The sequence below is a fragment of the Bufo bufo genome, chromosome 1 (genome assembly GCF_905171765.1).
Source record: "Bufo bufo chromosome 1, aBufBuf1.1, whole genome shotgun sequence".
NCBI lineage: Eukaryota > Metazoa > Chordata > Amphibia > Anura > Bufonidae > Bufo > Bufo bufo.
Window position 1 is genome coordinate 406357872 of NC_053389.1, and position 15605 is coordinate 406373476.

The following is a 15605-nucleotide window of genomic DNA, read 5'->3' on the forward strand; positions in this document are numbered from 1 at the left end:
GTCAGAGGCCTGTTCTTCCAAGATAAGGGCCTTAGATGTGGAGACTAGGAGAAATGGCCAAAAGCTTTTCTTCAACTGCCGCTACAATCTTCTCTTTAATCATGGCCCTCAGGCTCTCTACTAGGTTCATAGTTTCTTCCGAGACTACCTTATTGGCACATCTTGGGCACAAAGCTTTTTTGGAAGAAGCCTGGAGACCCTTTTTACATATTGCATATTTCTTCTTTTGGGACGGTTCTCCTTTAATAATCTCTCTCCCCTAGAAAATATAATGTTGAGGGAGACTCCTAAGCAGATATTACTTTTAAGCCAGAACAGTCACCCAAGAAGAAATAGCCCCTTGTGCACAGATAAAATTAGTGACAAGTACACATTTAACAACAGAAGGAGGCTTACTGGGCTGGAGGGCCTAGAGATATCAGTGCTCTTGCTGGTAGAATTGCTGTCTGCTTGTAGAAACATGATGTTTGCAGGAGTTGCGCTGTACCCACCATACGCCAGATACCATGTGAGCCCCAGCGTTCTTTTTTTTTAAACCTGCCTCTTTGCAGCACGCTGACGTCAGAGTAAGGACGCCGGTACCCACTTCATCGTGAGATACGCCTGTGTCACTCCGTGACCTGACAACACTTTCTCCACCTTGGGAGCGCTTTCCGGCCCTCATGGGAACACCCCCTACCACTGCATCAAGCGTTTCCTTCACCGGAACACTGATAATGAGCCCGGGGTTGCCAGCATGCACTGGACTTACACAGAGAGGAGGGAGGAGCAATCCAGAAGAACCGGGACAACCTACCAACAAGGCCCTGTGTTCCACTCTGATCCCACGATCCTGCCTTCAAAGGCACAGGAAACAATTGGAGAAGGTAAGAGAGAGGGGGCCTTTTATTGACTGATCTCACAATTGTTTCCTGTCCTTGAGAAGGTGGGGTAACCCTCCAGTTGGTGCCGTTGTGGAGGCGTGGGGAAAATGAGTGTTTATAATGTCAGAGATAAGGAGCGGTCAGCAGAGCTGCTTGATGGAACAGAGTGAAAATACAGAGTCTGCTATTACAGAAACTCAAAGCTGCACAAAGAAAGTGGTTCAAAATTAAAAGTTAAAAGGGAACCTGTCACCATAATCATATGTTTGATCCGGTATTCTGAAGCTCCATAGATTAAAAAAACGATGTTTTAAGCGCCATCAGCGCTATCTTGCCAGTCATCGGGTCAGTGGCTTCCTTGCTTCAAGTTAAGATAAGCACGCCCCCTAACGTCCCCTTTTTTGTTAGATTGACAGCCTGCAGTGCGGCCGGGATCGCCTAAGTCTCACGCATGCGCGTGAGCTCCTTGGTTAAGCGCAATCCTGTCTTCGGCTGCCGCTGTTAGCCGGGTTTTAGCGGCACACTGCGCATGCGCGAGACTTGTGTGACCCCGGCCGCACTGCAGGCTGTCAATCTAACAAAAGAGGGGACGGTTAGGGGGCATGCTTACCTTGACTTGAAGCAAGGAAGCCACTGTCCCCTTGACTACATGCTGACTAAAATTCACATTCACATCTATCCCTTGGTTGAACTTGAATGCCTTTTTTCAACCATATTAACCATGTATCCAGAGGATAGGTCATCAGTAAAAAAAAAAAAAAAAAATCTGGCGCAGGTAAAGGTGTGGTCTCTCTATACAATAAGATACACGGGGCTGGACCTTGCTATCCCCCAAATACTGAATGAAAGTAAACTCAATAAGGGAAAGTGTACATGTATAAATCTGGTGCAAGTGGGTGAAAAGATTTAAAAAACATAGATATAATAGAGGAGCTGGTTTTATTTTAAATAGTTACAAGAACCTAACCAACAGACCAATATATAAGATGAAACAAATCTGCAAATGGCTTTAAAATATCCAGTAACTTCTGTACAAGCAGAAAAACTACCGGTGACCGGGCTAGCCTTTATGGAACCAAATAGTATCTGTAAAGCTGAAGCTACATGGGTGCTGCTGATAAAACGGCAAACATTTTTAGCATTATCAGAGGGACTGATAAATCTCACCATGCTTCTGGGTTGATTTCCAGAAGAACGCTGCATACTACATCCTTGATGTGGCTGTTGGGTTGTGGCCATGTAGTAGAGCCTTGCTTACTGGACTGCATGCAGCCCTAAGACTAGTGGTTTTTAATACTGTAGATAGACTATACAGTACAACCATTTATACTATGATATCGTGTGAGACAAGTATATATGAACAGGAGTCTAAACGTCCTTGACTACCCTTTTTTTCCCCAATAGCTAGTGTTTACAGATTCTTGAGGCCACGTAGGTTGCTATTTAATCCACCACATACACCAAGGTATCACCAAGATCTATCTTTAGGCCATTGTCTGCAATATGTACTTTCTTCTCCTTAAGGTCAATGTAAAAGGCAGCTTGCTGGGAGATCAATGTTTTGCCTGAATCTTCTTTTCCAAGAACTGGAACACGTCTAGGTCCCAAAACTGGGTCGTCATATCGCATAAGTTTCACCTTTGTAACATCTGTAAAGAATAAAAGTGAATACATATGAAGGTATTAATGACACATTAAACATGCATTTAGTAAATTATCAGGAAGTAGAGGGAGTATGACAGTAGGATCACAGGGTTTTGGTAGCCTGTAACCATGGACACAAACTGAGCTGAAGACACTACAGTAGTGGTGACGAACCTATGGCACGCGTGCCAGTGGGGGCACTCAGATCCCTCTCTGTGGACACGTAGCTCTGTTTGTGCCGTGCGTAGAGTTGCCACCTGTGCACTTCTACTAATGAGAACTCCAACTGTGGAGCGCTCATTAGTACAGCCTTTGCCCACCTCTTCTGCTTGTGAATAAAAACTCACCTCATCCATTTGTGTCGTGGGGAACACTCACTGCTCACTGGATGCGAAGGACAGGACCTGTGCTCAGGGCCGCCATCAGGGGGGTACAGCCGATACCCCAGTAAGGGGCCCGGGTCCCGAGCCTTTTATTTAGTTATTTTTGTGTCAGTCAGTGAGTGATAGGCCGCCTCGCTACAGGAAATCCGTATCCTGCTGCAGTTACTTTAAATCAGCGCTCATCTCTTTACTATTTTACACTGACTCATCTCCGGTAACAGGCAGTGCAGGCGGCGCGGGCGGCGCTCACTCACTGACGTCACGCGTCTGCTCCTCCCACTAGGCGGCACAGGCGCATGACGTCAGTGAGTTAGCGCTGCCGTCCGCACTGCCTGTTACTGGAGAGAGCTGAATGTAAGGTAGTAAAGAGATGAGTGCTGATTTAAAGTTAAAGTTACTGTCTGCAGGATACGGATTACAAGTTTATAAATGTATACTCCTGTGAGCGGCGGGGAGGGGGATCTATGGATGGCGGCACTGTTATAGGGAGGGGGATCTATGGATGGCGGCACTGTTATAGGGAGGGGGATCTGTTATGGGGGATCTGTGGATGATACTGTTATGGGGGGGATCTGTGGATGACACTATTATGGGGTACTGTGGATGGCACTGTTATGGGGGGGATCTGTGGATGACACTATTATGGGGGATCTGTGGATGGCACTGTTATGGGGGGGATCTGTGGATGACACTATTATGGGGTACTGTGGGTGGCACTGTTATGGGGGGGATCTGTGGATGACACTATTATAGGGGGGATCTGCGGATGACACTGTTATGGAGGGGGATATGGATTACAGTTTATAAATGTATACTCCTGTGAGCGGCGGGGAGGGGGATTTATGGATGGCGGCACTGTTATAGGGAGGGGGATCTGTGGATGACACTGTTATGGGGGGGATCTGTGGATGACACTATTATGGGGGATCTGTGGATGGCACTGTTATGGGGGGATCTGTGGATGACACTATTATAGGGGGGGATCTGTGGATGACACTGTTATGGAGGGGGATCTGTGGATGACACTGTCATCGGGTGGATCTGTGGATGACGCAAAGCATAAGATGCTATGTACAGTATGTGTCATCCACAGATCCCCCTCCATAACAGTGTCATTCTAAAGGGGCGGAGTAGGAGCGGGCCACGGGCGGGGGGGGGGGGGGGGGGGGGGGTTGGGGGGTTGCTAGGCCTTGAGCTGTGTAAGGGGCCCCAAAGTTTCTGATGGCAGCCCTGCCTGTGCTCCAGCGTGATGAAGTTTCGCAGCATTTACTGGAAGAAGCAGGACCTGCGAAACACCATCATGCCGGAGCGCAGGTCTTGCGCATGCCATGAGCAGCGAGTGTTCACCGTGGTGCGGTCAAATGGATGAGGCGAGTTTATTAAAAAAAAAAAAATTTTTGGGGGAAAAGAAGAGTAGGGAAGTGGGCATTGATAATACTGGGGGCCATTAATAGGTGCCTTATTAATATTGGGGGCCATTAATCGGGGCCTTATTAATACTGAGGGTCATTAATCGAGGCCTTATTAATACTTGGGGCCATTAATGGGGGCCTTATTAATACTGGGGCCACTAATAGGGGCCTTATTAATACTGGGGACCACTAATGGGGGCCACTAAAGGGGCATTATTAATACTTGGGGCCACTAATGGGGGCCTTATTAATACTTAGGGCCACTACTAGGGCATTATTAATACGGAGGGCCACTAATGGACTATTTTTAGTACTAGGGAAAGGCATCAGGGGCATTAATTTTACTGAGGCTTTTGTGAAGCCAAGCCCCCATAGATTAACTTGGCCGATATTTGTCAGTATTCAGGTTAAATTGCTTCTTGATAAAAAAAAAAAAGTGGGTTTTGGGTAGCTGTTTGGGCACTCTGTTCGCCATCACTGCACAATAGGGTAGTATATTTTAATGAAGACTATTTCCAGAAGGGGTTTTGCTGGAGTTTAATATTAATGGCCTACCCTCACAATACGTCATCAATATCAGATCGGCAGGGGTCTAGCTCCCAGCCTCCCTGATGATCATTTATTTGAAGAGGCAGCGGCAATCTGAGTTCTGTATAGGCAAGTGACATCATCTTCATTAGTCGCATGGTTTATTTGCAGCTCAGTCCCATTCAAATGAATGGGCCTGGGCTGCAATACCGAGCACAGCCACTATACAATGGATGGTGCTGTCCTTGGTAAGCTGTGAGGAGCCTCTTCAAACAGCTGTTCAGAGCAGGGGTGCTGTGTCAGACTCCCACTGATCAGATATTGATGACGTACTCCGAGAATAGATTAAACTCCTGGAAAACTGAGACTGTTCGATAGGGGAAAATTCTTTAGACAGGGAAATGCATGGAGATGTCTTCTTAGCCAGCCACTGTGAGCTTGGTCAACACTATGGCCAGTAACTGGCTGAACAGAAATTTCCTGTGTGTCAAGACTGCACCAGGATGTAGACCCAAGGGGGTGCAAGTTAGGGTTGGAAGGGGAGTGGCGCGTGTATCGGTGAGCGAGATAAATATTCAGGTGGCAGATGTTCATTTCACATATGAATTTTCTACTTAATAACAGCATCAGAACAAAATCATAAGAAAGCAGACATATGTGTTCTTAAAGTAAGTCACAATACTGAACCTCCTTTCAATGCTTCTTAGGGTAGGCTCACGTGATGTATTTGCTATCCGTTTAATGTATACGTTGGTTTCCATCCTGCAGAGCCCAGTAAATTTACAATAGAACTCTATGGTGACGGATACCCCTGTACGGCATCTGTCTGAGGAATCCGTTTAATGTATACGTGATGTGAACCCGGCCTTAGTCCATGACTTGTTGTGTCTGCTCGCCATTACATTGACATTCAGTGTACAGAAAACAGATAGAGAGTTACTTTTATTACGGATTTCCATTGTACACCACTTAATCATGACAAAAGCCTCCCTTGATAGGAGGAGGGTTACAGTATAATTGGGAGGCAGCCTTTCTATAAAGGAATTATACTCTTCTGTCGAAAATTAACCATATTCTGTATGATCTTTGCAAATTACAGAGCTCATATTCCCCACTACAGAGCTCTCTTGGGTGCTTGGTCATCATGCATAGTAACAAGATTAGACGATGTCTTCAGCCTTTACAATACTGATCATAAAAACTCCATTTCATTCAGACTGCAATAATTGCTCATTAAAATTGTCCTTACTGCCAGTCATTTGCTCAGATCCCCAGAGACCTGTGAAGAACATTCATCCCAGATCATCACTATACTGCCCTCTTCTTGTCTGCAAGTTACCTTTGATCCCGCGATCAGACTTCATTAAACGTCTTATTACTGAATCTCGGCTGTCTCCTTGCCGGATTTCAATCTTTGTAGAGAAGTGACCATTTGACGGCTGTGGGTTCACCAAGAACACGGGTACTCCAGGCTGGGAAAAGGTAAAATATAATATCATAAGCATAACAATAGCAAATTACATTACAGGGACATGTTTTTGCTCATCAGAAATCATATTATACTGGAAAGTAACTGGTGGCTGGAGCAAAAGGTCTCGTGCAGTTTTTAGATATATGAATGAACTGACAATAACAGTTTATTGAATGTGTTTCCACATGTTGATGAGTGCTGGATGGTCAAATACTGTAAATTTCCTTTGAAAAGTATCTAAACTTTTATTAAAGTTCATTTAATAATTTTCTAAATCGCTGCTCCTGTCTGTGCCCCCTCAGCTTGGCTAAATAGTGGCATAGCAGATTGGGACCCTGTACAGATGTACTATGACAGGTTTTAGATGAGCGGAGCGGGCTCCTGCCTGTGCCTGTTCCGTTCAGCATAAAGCTCTGCACAGCACACAGGTAACCTATACAGATGTGCTATGATAGGATTTAGAGGAGCAGGCTCCTCTGTTCAGCTATAAGCAGTGGGCACAGGCAGGTGTCCGCTCCACTCAGCTAAAACCTCTCACAGCACATCTGTACAGGGTACTGATGTGCTGTGCCACAATTTAACCAAGTTGAGGGGCACAGGCAGGAGCAATGATGTGTGCTCTGGCCCCAGTGAAGTCTGTATTAATATACCGATTCTAAAGTGTGATAGGCACCTAGGACTTTGGGTTCCTATTTGCTTTGGAAAACAGCTAAATGAATTAATAAAGTATATTCGACTACGCTATTTGAAACATTTTTAAAGAAACTTTAATAAAAGTTTAGTTACTCTTTAATCCAACATCAATTGACCCTGACATCACATCGAATTTGAACGCATAGAGCCTTTAAAGCTCTCAGCAAATGTATCCCTAGGGATCCTTTCACTCAACAGAGGCACGAGTGTCCTTTTGCTCTTGGTCGGGCTGGTGTATGTTAGTAAACCCTTTTTAGCAGTATGAAATAGAATAGTAGACTACGCTACTCTGTCCAAAGGTACACAGCACCACAGTATAGGTTAGTTCACACTGAGAGACACTATTACTGATGTATCCCACCTCTGTTACCTATGTTCCTCCTCTACTGATCTCTTAGTATTAGTGAACAGAAGCAGAGCTATGGCATGGACAATGTAAGTGTATTGTATTACTGTAGCTGGCACTGTGATGGGGACACTGGAATGGGGAGGTAATGGGGTTGACCCGTCTATCTGATGTCTCTAACATCTGGGCTATGCATGGTACTATCCCCAGTGTCCATGCAGTATGAAGTGATACCATGCTGCCTGCTCTCAGCTGCCACACGTAATGCAGCATATCATAGTACTTATAGCATTTCTCAGCTGAGCAACCCGGTTCAAAAGTACTTAACTAACATTTGTTACACTATCGGAATATAAAAAGCACTGGTATAGATCACCATTTCACTTACCTCTGTTCTAAATACCGAAAATGGTTTCCCAGGGCAACATTCTTCCTTAATTTTATCATCTGCTTCTGATGCAAAGTTGACATCAATCTGATCCAACTGGGGAACAAGAGACAAAGGTTAAATCAACAGTTTTTCCAAATGAAGAGCCATAAAAACATTTGACATGGTCCACTTATTTCTAAAAAGCTTGAGCTGACGGGTTGGCCGTACAGTCTTTGTTCGTTGCTTTTAAAGGGATGGGAAGAAAGACTACACAATGCTCCCTTATCTTATCTGGAGAACGTCAACCACTAAGGGTCTCTCTTCTATTGATATTCCTCCACTATTGTTCCAGTCACGCAGAGCGCAGCAGGGATCACTGGTGGTTAATTAAATGTAAGCTTTTAGCAGCTTCTTAAGCAAAGGTAAGAATAAATAGAGTGATTGACACAAGCCGAGATGTAGATGAAATATAAAAGGTAAAGTCAGGTATCCGCAGTGTGGAACAACTAAAAGGTCTGCAATCATTAACCTTGTGAAAGATAATGAGAACATTGCAAGATACACTCAGAATTCAAATTCCCTACAGCATTTTAGCAGCAGGAAAAATAATACATAATTAACCTCTAATACTGTGATCTTTACTAAAGACCATTTACAATCAGCATTGAGCGGTTCTGTCAACACCTCCATGTTTAGTAGTGCGGACTGCAGTAGAATCCTGAAAGAAATGTCTGGTGGCACAGCAATGAATTACTAAGTGCCGGGACAGACAGAAAAGTAATGAAGATAGCACTAACCTCAAGGGAGTTGGTGAGATAGACCAGGTTTTCCAGAAGAACAGTCCGCTCATCGAATTCCAGCTCAAGGTCCAGAATACGAGGTCCTTTCTTCTCGAGATTCTCCTGCGGGAATACAGAAAATATATCACAAATCCAAAATCAACAGGAGAAAGTGCTGGCTGGACCAAAACCTTACAGGGCATATAAAACAGATACAAAATGGGATTCAGGGTGAGCTCCACTTCCAAAGCCCACGCAAAACAGTAGGGATGTCAGAGATTCCCAAAATCACATCAATGCTGGACAAGCGCAGAAGATATGTGGTAGCACCAATTGGGCGACCATCGAGTTTAGTATAATAAGTAGCTACTGAGAACAAGCTAGAAATTGTAATATAAAAAGTATGTTGATGTAATGAGGATGTAAAAGGATGTAATATACAGCCGATTGAAATATGTATAGAAGACTGGAAAGGACATGGTCTAAAGGAGTGATCTGCTACATAAAACCAAAAGCAGGCTGAGCTCCCTCCTAAAAGAACACTGTCCTGGATTTACTAATGTATCTGCGCCAAAAATCAGAATAAAAAAGTGGAGCAAAATGGGGCATCTAGGGTTTCTACACTTTGTTCTGAAAGGTGTGGAGCTTCATGGTAAAGGGGTATGGGGCCTAAAATGTGCCATCTACAGGCTAAGTAAATCTGGGCCAATAATATATGCTATGCAGGCCTCAATATATAAATCATGAACATGTTCTGTTTACTTACCTTAATCATAGCGACAAACGGCATGACCCGCTTCATGTATTTCTTCAGCTCAGGTAAACCATTTAATTCAGTGGCTATGATTTTATTATCTGGCAGGTGGCCACCATTTGCCTAAAGAAATACACATACAAGTTCAGAAATAATTGCACGATTGATAATACAAGTAGATCTAAAGTTCAGTATGCACCGTCAGTGTGATAGTAATCCATTGATGTGACGGCAGATCGCTCTCGCCACCCAATATGGCATTTCCTTAGTCCCTTAACACACCAAAAGAACATTTCGGTGGGAAAATAATTCCTATTCTGCACTACTGGGTAAGCTTTGCCCTTTACGCTCATAAGGGAGCAAAACTAAAGGGACCATAAGGCTCCATTCACACGTCCGTTGTTTATTTCCTGATCTGTTCCGTTTTTTGCGGAACAGATCTGGACCAGTTCTGTACCCATTAATTTTCAATGGGTCCTGAAAAAAAAATCAGACATTAAGCTGTCCGATTTTTTTCAGGACCCATTGAAAATGAATGGGTACAGATCTGGTCCAGATCTGTGCCACAAAAAACGGAACAGATCAGGAAAGAAACAACGGACGTGTGAATGGACCCTTAACAAGAGAAAACAAATCAAAGGCACTTCTTTCTTTCACATCCATTGGCCTTGGATGCAAGCTAATAAAATACAGTCAATTAGAAATCTGATCAGCCATCCATATGAATACTGTATTTGAGAGCCACATGTTCTCGCCAAATAACAGGATCTGGTCTCATCAGAGAAAAGAAGGAAAACCTAAAGGGGTTGGCCAGCTAACAAAAGTCACTTTTAAAACATCCCACAATGGAGTACACAATAAAAATAAAGCATACTCTCCTCAAAGATCACCCCCCCCCCTTCCTGGGCCCTCTCAACACAAAAAAATGTCCCACTCAGCAAATCATTGGCCATAGCAAGGACTGCCTCTGCCAGTCATAGGCTAAGTGTTCATTTCCTGCGTGTCCAGAGGAAGCGTAGAGCGGTGTTGGACCCAGACGGGAGCCGAGTCGTGAGGATGTTTTTAAATTTTTATACCCCACTGTGAGCTGGTCCTTCAACTTTAGGAAATAAAAACTGTATGTGAAGATGCTTGTCAATACAATTAAGGATGAGCGAATCGACTTCGGATGAAACATCTGAAGTAGATTTGCATAAGACTTTGTTCTAATACTGTACGGAGCAGGAGCTGCGTACAGAATTAGAACGTATTGGCTCCGATGAGCCAAAGTTATTGCGTAATAACTTTATAAATTAATTTGTACTGAAAAAAACATTTCCCGAACTTGGGTTCAGTTCCAAGTGGTACCTTTTACAGTACAAATTAATTTATAAAGTTATTGCACAAAGCCCGGAGCTGCTGCTCCGTACAGTATTAGAACAAAGTTTTATGCGAATTGACTTTGGATGTTTCGTCGGAAGTCGATTCGCTTATCTCTAAATACAATATCTCAAATGTATCTATGTCGAAAGTGCAGTCGTATGACCTAAAGTTTGTACACCTGCGGTATATTTCCATCAAAAGTCTCTGGCCAGGTTTATTCTTTATGTGTACAGTCATTGCCAAAAGTTTTGGGACTGACACAAATTTTGGTTTTCACAAGGTTTGCTGCTTTAGTTTTTATGGTAGCAAGATTGTTACGAAGAGTGATCAGATGAATTGCAATTAATTGTAAAGTAATTCTTTGCCAAAAATCATTTCCAATTCACTTTTGCCCTGCCACAAAATGACCTGCTAACATCATTACATTAGCTCATGAGTGTTAACAAGGACATGGGAGGTGATACACTCTCCAATGGGGTAGAATTGGAAAAAAATGCAATTCTGATAAAGGTTTTTATTTATCTTTTTTTTTTAATTGTACACTATGCGGTAAAATTGACCTGTTATCTTCATTCTCCAGGTCATTACAGTTACAACGATACCACACTTGTATAATTTTTCTTGCGTTTTAATACTGAAAAAAAATTAAAACCTTTGAGGGGAAAAAAGAATGTTATAACCATATTCTGACCCCTATAACTATTTTGTAGCTATGTGTACGGGGCTGTGTGAGGGCTCATGTTTTGCGGGACGATCTGTTATACCGATTTGTAGTGTGTGCAACTTTTTAATTAAAAAATTATTGGGTAGTTGAAGTGACGAAAAATGGCAAATTGATCTTTTTTTTCCGTTACGCCATTTGCCATTAATATTGTTATATTTCAATAGTATGGGCATTTTGACACACGGCGATGCCCATGATGTTTATTTTTTTTTATTGTTTAAGTACTTTTATTTTAAGGAAAGGAGGGGTGATTTGAACAGTTATTTTATTTTTTATATTTGTAAAAACTTTTTTTTAAGTCACCTTGGGTGACAATAACTGGCAATCATTAGATTACCCATTGTGTTCATTGATGGCTAAATAGCCATCAATTAAAACATCATTTGCACTATACCAGTGATGCCCAATCTACGGCCCGCGGGCGAAATGCGGCCCGCAAAGCCGTGTCATGCGGCCCGCGCAGTAACAGGACTTTATCAGCGCAGGGCGCTGCGAACGGCACAGGCAGCAAAGCGATGCTGCCTGTGCCTGCAATCTCCCCGCCCAGCGCCGTCTCCTAGCTAATTTATTCACTGCACTTGCCTCTGTGAAATTAAAGAGAAGCGCGGTAATCTCGCACAGGCGTGCTGGCAGAGGCATCGAAGTGCGCATGCACCGTCTTCCTGGCCTCTGCCAGTGCGCCTGTGCGAGATTACGGCACTTCTCTTCAATTATACAGAGGCAAGTGCAGTGAATAAATTGGCTAGGAAGCGGCTCTGGGTGGAGGGGATATCTGTGGATGACACTGAGGGGGGATATCTGTGGATGACACGGTGGAGGGGATATCTGTGGATGACACGGTGGAGGGGATATCTGTGGATGACACGGTGGAGGGGATATCTGTGGATGACACGGTGGAGGGGATATCTGTGGATGACACGGTGGAGGGGATATCTGTGGATGACACGGTGGAGGGGATATCTGTGGATGACACGGTGGAGGGGATATCTGTGGATGACACTGAGGGGGGATATCTGTGGATGACACTGAGGGGGGATATCTGTGGATGACACTGAGGGGGGATATCTGTGGATGACACTGAGGGGGGATATCTGTGGATGACACTGAGGGGGGATATCTGTGGATGACACTGAGGGGGGATATCTGTGGATGACACTGAGGGGGGATATCTGTGGATGACACTGAGGGGGGATATCTGTGGATGACACTGAGGGGGGATATCTGTGGATGACACTGAGGGGGGATATCTGTGGATGACACTGAGGGGGGATATCTGTGGATGACACTGAGGGGGGATATCTGTGGATGACACTGAGGGGGGATATCTGTGGATGACACTGAGGGGGGATATCTGTGGATGACACTGAGGGGGGATATCTGTGGATGACACTGAGGGGGGATATCTGTGGATGACACTGAGGGGGATATCTGTGGATGACACTGAGGGGGGGGGGGATCTGTGGATGACACTGAGGGGGGGGGGATCTGTGGATGACACTGAGGGGGGGGGATCTGTGGATGACACTGAGGGGGGGGGATCTGTGGATGACACTGAGGGGGGGGGGATCTGTGGATGACACTGAGGGGGGATATCTGTGGATGACACTGAGGGGGGATATCTGTGGATGACACTGAGGGGGGATATCTGTGGATGACACTGAGGGGGGATATCTGTGGATGACACTGAGGGGGGATATCTGTGGATGACACTGAGGGGGGATATCTGTGGATGACACTGAGGGGGGATATCTGTGGATGACACTGAGGGGGGATATCTGTGGATGACACTGAGGGGGGATATCTGTGGATGACACTGAGGGGGGATATCTGTGGATGACACTGAGGGGGGATATCTGTGGATGACACTGAGGGGGGATATCTGTGGATGACACTGAGGGGGGATATCTGTGGATGACACTGAGGGGGGATATCTGTGGATGACACTGAGGGGGGATATCTGTGGATGACACTGAGGGGGGATATCTGTGGATGACACAGAGGGGGGATATCTGTGGATGACACTGAGGGGGGATATCTGTGGATGACACTGAGGGGGGATATCTGTGGATGACACTGAGGGGGATATCTGTGGATGACACTGAGGGGGGGGGGGATCTGTGGATGACACTGAGGGGGGGGGATCTGTGGATGACACTGAGGGGGGGGGATCTGTGGATGACACTGAGGGGGGGGGGATCTGTGGATGACACTGAGGGGGGGGGGATCTGTGGATGACACTGAGGGGGGGGATCTGTGGATGACACTGAGGGAAGGGATCTGTGGATGACACTGAGGGGGGGGATCTGTGGATGACACTGAAGGGGGGGGGATCTGTGGTGGGAGGTATGTGATGTATATATGTGTGTAATGTATGTAGTGCAGTGTGTGATCATCACATACTGCACTACATACATTACACACATGTATACATCACATGCCCCCTCACAGTAATAATGCCAAGATATGTGCCCTCTTCACAGTAGTAATGCTCACACATGCCCCCTCACAGTAGTTATGCCCAGATGTGCCCCCTCCCAGTAATAATGCCAAGATATGTGCCCTCTTGACAGACGTAATGCTAACACATGCCCTCTCACAGTAGTTATGCCCAGATATGTGCCCCCTCACAGTAGTTATGCCCAGATATGTGCCCTCCTCACAGTAGTTATGCCCTGATATGTGCCCTCTTCACAGTAGTTATGCCCTGATATGTGCCCTCCTCACAGTAGTTATGCCCTGATATGTGCCCCCTCACAGTAGTTATGCCAGATATGTGCCCTCTTCACAGTAGTAATGCTCACACGTGCCCCCTCACAGCGTTTGCATTTCTTTCTAGCAAAGCTACCTGGTTCCGGCCCGCAAAATTTATACCAAGTCTAGTGCGGCCCTCAGACGAAAAATGGTTGGGCACCACTGCACTATACCAATACAATGCTGCCACCTAGTGGCCTGTATTGGTATATTCCTGAAATAGACACCGAAGCCTGCTTGAGACTTCGGTGTATTTCAGAGATATAACAGGTTCCCTGATCTCAGTAGGGGAACGCTGTTACCAGAGCAGAAGCACGCGACTTCCGCTTCCGGTCTGATCAGATGCAGTGGTCACATTTGACCACGGCATCTGAAGGGTAAAATGTATGTGATCAGCCGTTATGGCTGATCGCATACATGTGCCACGGGTCTCTGCTATTTAAAATAGCAGAAACCCCGCGGCTATTGCACGCGCCATGTTTGGGGAGCATAAAATATACAGCAGAGGTCCTTAAGGGGTTAAAAAGAGGGTTGCTGCTTGAAAGCATTGTCTTCTTCTGTTAACCATGGTTACCTCCAAGGGGACACATACAGTCATCATCACTTTGCATCAAAAGGTCTGCAAATGCATGGACATTGAACCTCAACCATTTATCGGATCATTAAGAACTTCAAAGAGAGAGGTTCTGTGAGGTTCTGCTGTGAAGAAGGCTTCATTGTGCCCAAGAAAGAATGTGAATCTGCCGCTGGACACCAATGAAAATAGCACTGAAGAGGAAAGGAGGGGCTATTGGCCACTGCACCACCAATGAATATAATTAACCCCAATACAATAAAAACATAAATACAAATGTAGGCGGCACGTGCCGGCCGTATCACACCGCCAGACCCGGCCTCAATGACAAGGCATGGTAATCCCACAAACCCCGTCAATTAATCCCTCAGGTGTGGCACCTGAGGAGCTAATTGACAAGGTTTGGCGGTTTCGGCATTAAGTGTTACAGCAAAACGGATCCGCCAAAAATAAATAAAATAAAAATTATACCGGATCCGTTTTTCCGGATGACACCGGAGAGACGGATCCGTTATTTCAATGCATTTGTCAGATGGATCCGCAACCGGCTATGGAACTGCCTGCCGGAATCCTCTGCCGCAAGTGTGAAAGTAACCTAAATCACCCCATTTCCCTATTTTACATATAAAATATATATACAATAAAAAATAAACATATTAGGTATCTCCATGTCTGAAAAAGTCCAAACTATTAAAATATTTAAAAATATCTACAATGCAGTGAACGCCTTAACAGAAAAAATAAATAAATACGCGATTTGCAATTTTTTATTAGTCACCTTGATCCCCCTAAAAATAGGATAGGACTGTTCGATTATGGGCCAGACGTCCCATAAAATGCAGAATGCACAAGGCTTTTTAGGGGTTTTATTTTTCTTTTGCGGGGTATCGAATGGTATAGAGTATCGCAATACTTTTTATGGTATTGAAAATGGAATCATAATGGTATCGC

General features: G+C 44.9%; 1 protein-coding gene across 2 annotated transcripts in view; it reads right to left on the bottom strand.

Moving 5' to 3' along the window:
- Nucleotides 1–1785: 1785 nt before the first annotated feature.
- The window catches only part of LARS1 (leucyl-tRNA synthetase 1), a 63015-nt gene continuing 49195 nt past the window's right edge, over nt 1786–15605 (bottom strand). For both annotated transcript variants that reach the window (XM_040406153.1, XM_040406144.1), the window contains exons 28-32: nt 9256–9366; nt 8508–8612; nt 7729–7824; nt 6170–6302; nt 1786–2512 (exon numbers count right to left, since the gene is read on the bottom strand). In XM_040406153.1, the coding sequence (XP_040262087.1) occupies nt 2307–2512; nt 6170–6302; nt 7729–7824; nt 8508–8612; nt 9256–9366 (651 nt within the window). In that variant the 3' untranslated portion in view covers nt 1786–2306. The remainder of the gene's footprint in view (nt 2513–6169; nt 6303–7728; nt 7825–8507; nt 8613–9255; nt 9367–15605) is intronic.